Source organism: Abrus precatorius, unplaced genomic scaffold (assembly GCF_003935025.1).
Source record: "Abrus precatorius isolate BTA unplaced genomic scaffold, Abrus_2018 Scaffold2, whole genome shotgun sequence".
Classification (NCBI taxonomy): Eukaryota; Viridiplantae; Streptophyta; class Magnoliopsida; order Fabales; family Fabaceae; genus Abrus; species Abrus precatorius.
In genome coordinates, this window is record NW_020874362.1 from 31,452,443 (window position 1) to 31,456,360 (window position 3,918).

Genomic DNA, 3,918 nt, shown 5'->3' on the forward strand with positions numbered 1-3,918 from the left:
TACCAAAATAAATTAAATAACTAAGCAAAAAAAAATTTTAAAAAGGTTTTGCTTCAAATCTCTTTTGGTTATTTGATATGTATAGATGTCAAAAAGTTATCTAAAATAAACATAATTTTGCATAAATAAAAATTATATGTAAAAAGTCATATCATTCAAAGTTTATAGCTAAAAAAAGTCAACAAATTCAATCTAAATAGCACTACACATGCTAACTTTAGCATGCTTCTATAAGTCACACCACTTTTGGGCGACTTATATTATATTTCTAAATGAGTATGCTTGTGTTAGTTAAATACAATTGATGATATAAATAACACTATTTTTAGGTGAGTTATGTTTTGTATCCAAACAAGTACTCTTGTACTAACTTGAGCATCCCTTGTGATGGATATAGAAGTTGCACCACCTTTATAAAAAAAAACTATTACTATTTCAAGTGTAAAGAATAAAAAAAGGACACAGATAGATATCACATAATAGTATTTTAACAAAGTAAATGAATTGGGTGAAGTGTATTTATTGAAGTTTTTAAATTAAGACAAGTTTAGGTTGGGTATTATGGATTACAAAGAATTCAACCCAACATTCATCCTAATTACCTCAAATATTATACTTTTTGAATTGATTTAATAATTATTTAGACTAACTTGATTAATTTTTATTGATTTGTTAGGTTATTTGAATTATTATCTTGTAACACCAACTATTCATTCTTTCGTGATGACTTGTTAACTATTTTTTATTTTTAAAAAATTAACTGATAATTTTTTATGAATATATATATATATATATAATAAAAAGAGTGGCTACACATGAATTGTACAACCATATTATAAGATATAACTTTTTTTCCTCATAAGACCTTGCCTCTAACTCTAGTTACCCTAATTTTGTGAACTTCTAATTTATTAGACCTTTTAGTCCACAAGACTTCTTAATCCTAACTTACATGACTAATTGAATTTTTGGACGACTCTACACGTGATAATGTATCTTAGATAAATTTTGATTATTACTACCCACTCCTCCTTGTATTATAACTAAATTATAAACTACTTAGTCAATAAATATTATAAGAGATATCTGAGATATGTTTTGGACAAATAAAAATTTTGAATGAAAAATAAAATAAAATAACCTAATTATGAATTAATAAAATAGAATTTAACGTGTGTAAATTTTCTTTATTCTCTGTATTACATTTATTAAATAAGAAAATTAAATTGTGTTATTTTGAGTGTATTACATAATTGCAGTAATCTTGTGATTTATTTTGAGTTATACTGGCATGTGTACAATATTAAAAGAAGGTGAACTTGTGGTAGCATTTTTTTTTATGAAAGCTTTATAGTGAGTATAAGTGCTTTTACCTCCATTGGTTGCTCTTGAAAATAGCTAAACCACCAATATCCACACTTGTTTCCTATTAATATGATTTGGTTATACACAAACTTTCAATCACCTTTTGAACTAAGAAACTCGTCTTAGCAAAAGAAAAAATTTCATTAAATTTTAGGTAAATATGTCTACAAACGAGGCCTCTAAAATAGAAGAAGGTGGAGTAAAGGCACAAAGAGATTCGGGCTTTTGTGGTTCTCCTGAGGTAGTTCAAGTTATACAAAAGGTACATATATATCATTACATAATTAGTTTTTCATTTATTTTATATTAATATATTCACAGGATGAATTATTACTAATGAATATAAAATAAAATAAATGAAACCCTTGTGTGTAACAGGTAATTGCAGAGGTAATAGGGACATATTTCTTAGTATTTGCAGGGTGTTGCTCTGTTGTTTTGAATAAAATTGAGGGCAGTGAAGGGACAATAACGTTCCCTGGGATTTGTGCGGTATGGGGTTTGACGGTGATGATCCTAGTATATTCACTCGGTCACATCTCTGGTGCGCATTTCAATCCAGCAGTCACTGTCAGCTTTGCCATTTATCGCCATTTTCCTTTGAAACAGGCATGTTTTTTATCATTTGATGTATTCACCCGATTTCAATTCTATTATTATTATTTTTATTATAGAGTTAATCTTTTTTATTTTATTTTAATTAGATATAAAGTCAATCATTATATTATTTTTCTATCTATGGCATACTTGCATTAGTTTTTTGAAATTGTATCCACAATTGTTGCAGGTGCCACTATATCTTATTGCACAAGTATTAGGATCTATTCTTGCTAGTGGAACATTGTACCTTCTCTTTGATCTAAATGAGAAATCCTATTTTGGAACAGTTCCAACTGGGTCTCAAATTCAATCCCTTGTTTTTGAGCTACTCACATCATTTCTCTTAATGTTTGTTGTTTCTGCTGTGTCCACTGATAATAGAGCGGTTAGTACACTCAATTAGTTTACTTTATATTATATTATGTTTATGTTGTCGCAATTCTCTTCATTTTAACTCTTATGTTATTCTTTTATTGGAATCAAATTGCCTACTTAGTTTTCATGCCTTTTTCCTTGTGCTTCTAATAACATTATTAAAAATATTCTCTCCTTTAGCTAATAATATCATCACCCTAAGTTGATCATCTTTTCCATGAAAGTGTCATTTTGTTTAAAAGATGAAGTTCAGGCCATAAGTTTTATAATGAAAAAATGCTAACAAGTGGATGATGATTCGATAAATTACAAAATATAGTTCCTATATTCAAATGACATTTCATTTTCACAAATCGCTTTTGAAAAGTATTTCATTTATTAAAATGGCATGTTATGTAGATATAAATATCCTCTCATTTTGCGTTTTACATGTGAAATAACACAATTTCCTAATATAATAGATTGGAGAGCTAGCAGGCATTGCTGTTGGCATGACAGTGTTAATAGACGTCTTCATTGCTGGGTAATTTAGCCTTAAATTATATTACTATGGTATTCTTTTGTGTGTATGCGCTCGTACACGACGGATGTGGGCATGCATGTGTAGAAAAATGCAAATTTTTGTTTTATTCATAAGATGCTATTTACCACAAATGTTTAACATCATCTTCACCTAAGTTTGATAATGGCATGCAGACCTGTGTCAGGAGCATCCATGAACCCAGCCAGAAGCCTTGGACCTGCTTTGGTGATGCACATTTATGATGGATTTTGGATTTATATTGTTGGACCATTTGTTGGAGCAATACTAGGTGCCTCAGTCTACAACTTGATTAGGTTTACCGACAAACCACTGAGAGAGCTCAGTTCAAGGCCAAGTTTTCTTAGCAGAGGAAGTTTTCGATAGACAACACTTTATTGTTCTAAATCACTTTATCGATGAAATTACCTAAGTATGATAATGGTGATATCTCAAATAAATTTTTCTAATAGGTTTAGAAAATGGATAGAAAAAAGAAATGAAAATAATTTTTTTTTTTTTTTACTTTTTACGTTTAGAACATTTGTTCACTTATATGGTAAAAGGACATCGTTTACTTATCACAATAATTTTATCTTATATTATTTAATTAATACGTATTCTTTTCTAATTTTTTATGAAATTTCTATTTTCTTTCATTTTTCTTTTTTACGGTTTGCACATACTCATCATCAATCTTCTTTTATTGTTTAAGATATTACCTATGTTATGAAAAGAAAAAGATGATAACAACATAATTCATTTTATATTATAAAACATGACATGATATACATTTGGATATTTTAATTGTGCATGCATGTAACTTCGCCGGTATCATCTGTGTTAACGATGAACAACTAATTTTATTTGAACCCTACTAGCTACCCTTTGTCGATAAATTTACGCCAACCCTTCCAACACCATCTTCTTCTTTGCAATTTACACAGAGAACATAAACCAAGTGCAAAATGTAAACCCCTACTCATCATTGACGAAGCTTTGCAAGCCAAATTCACATACCCTTCACACAAATCCAGCAACGAATCCTCACAGTAGCC

At 29.1% G+C, this 3,918-nt stretch overlaps 1 protein-coding gene across 1 annotated transcript; it reads left to right on the forward strand.

Annotated features, from left to right (window-relative positions):
• The first annotated feature begins 1,525 nt into the window (after positions 1-1,525).
• On the forward strand, positions 1,526-3,247 carry LOC113859827 (probable aquaporin NIP-type). The gene is made up of 5 exons (XM_027492507.1): positions 1,526-1,627; positions 1,744-1,974; positions 2,153-2,350; positions 2,802-2,863; positions 3,037-3,247. The coding sequence occupies exons 1-5, from the start codon at positions 1,526-1,528 to the stop codon at positions 3,245-3,247; spliced, it is 804 nt and encodes a 267-aa protein (XP_027348308.1).
• The last annotated feature ends 671 nt before the right edge of the window (positions 3,248-3,918 follow it).

Bases quoted from the DNA above. Each gene is read 5' to 3' on its own strand.
- LOC113859827 (XM_027492507.1), top strand. From the start codon at position 1,526: ATGTCTACAAACGAGGCCTCTAAAATAGAAGAAGGTGGAGTAAAGGCA. The intron at 1,628-1,743 runs GTACATATATAT...TGTGTGTAACAG, and splicing joins TAGTTCAAGTTATACAAAAG to GTAATTGCAGAGGTAATAGG. The intron at 2,351-2,801 runs GTTAGTACACTC...CTAATATAATAG, and splicing joins TGTCCACTGATAATAGAGCG to ATTGGAGAGCTAGCAGGCAT.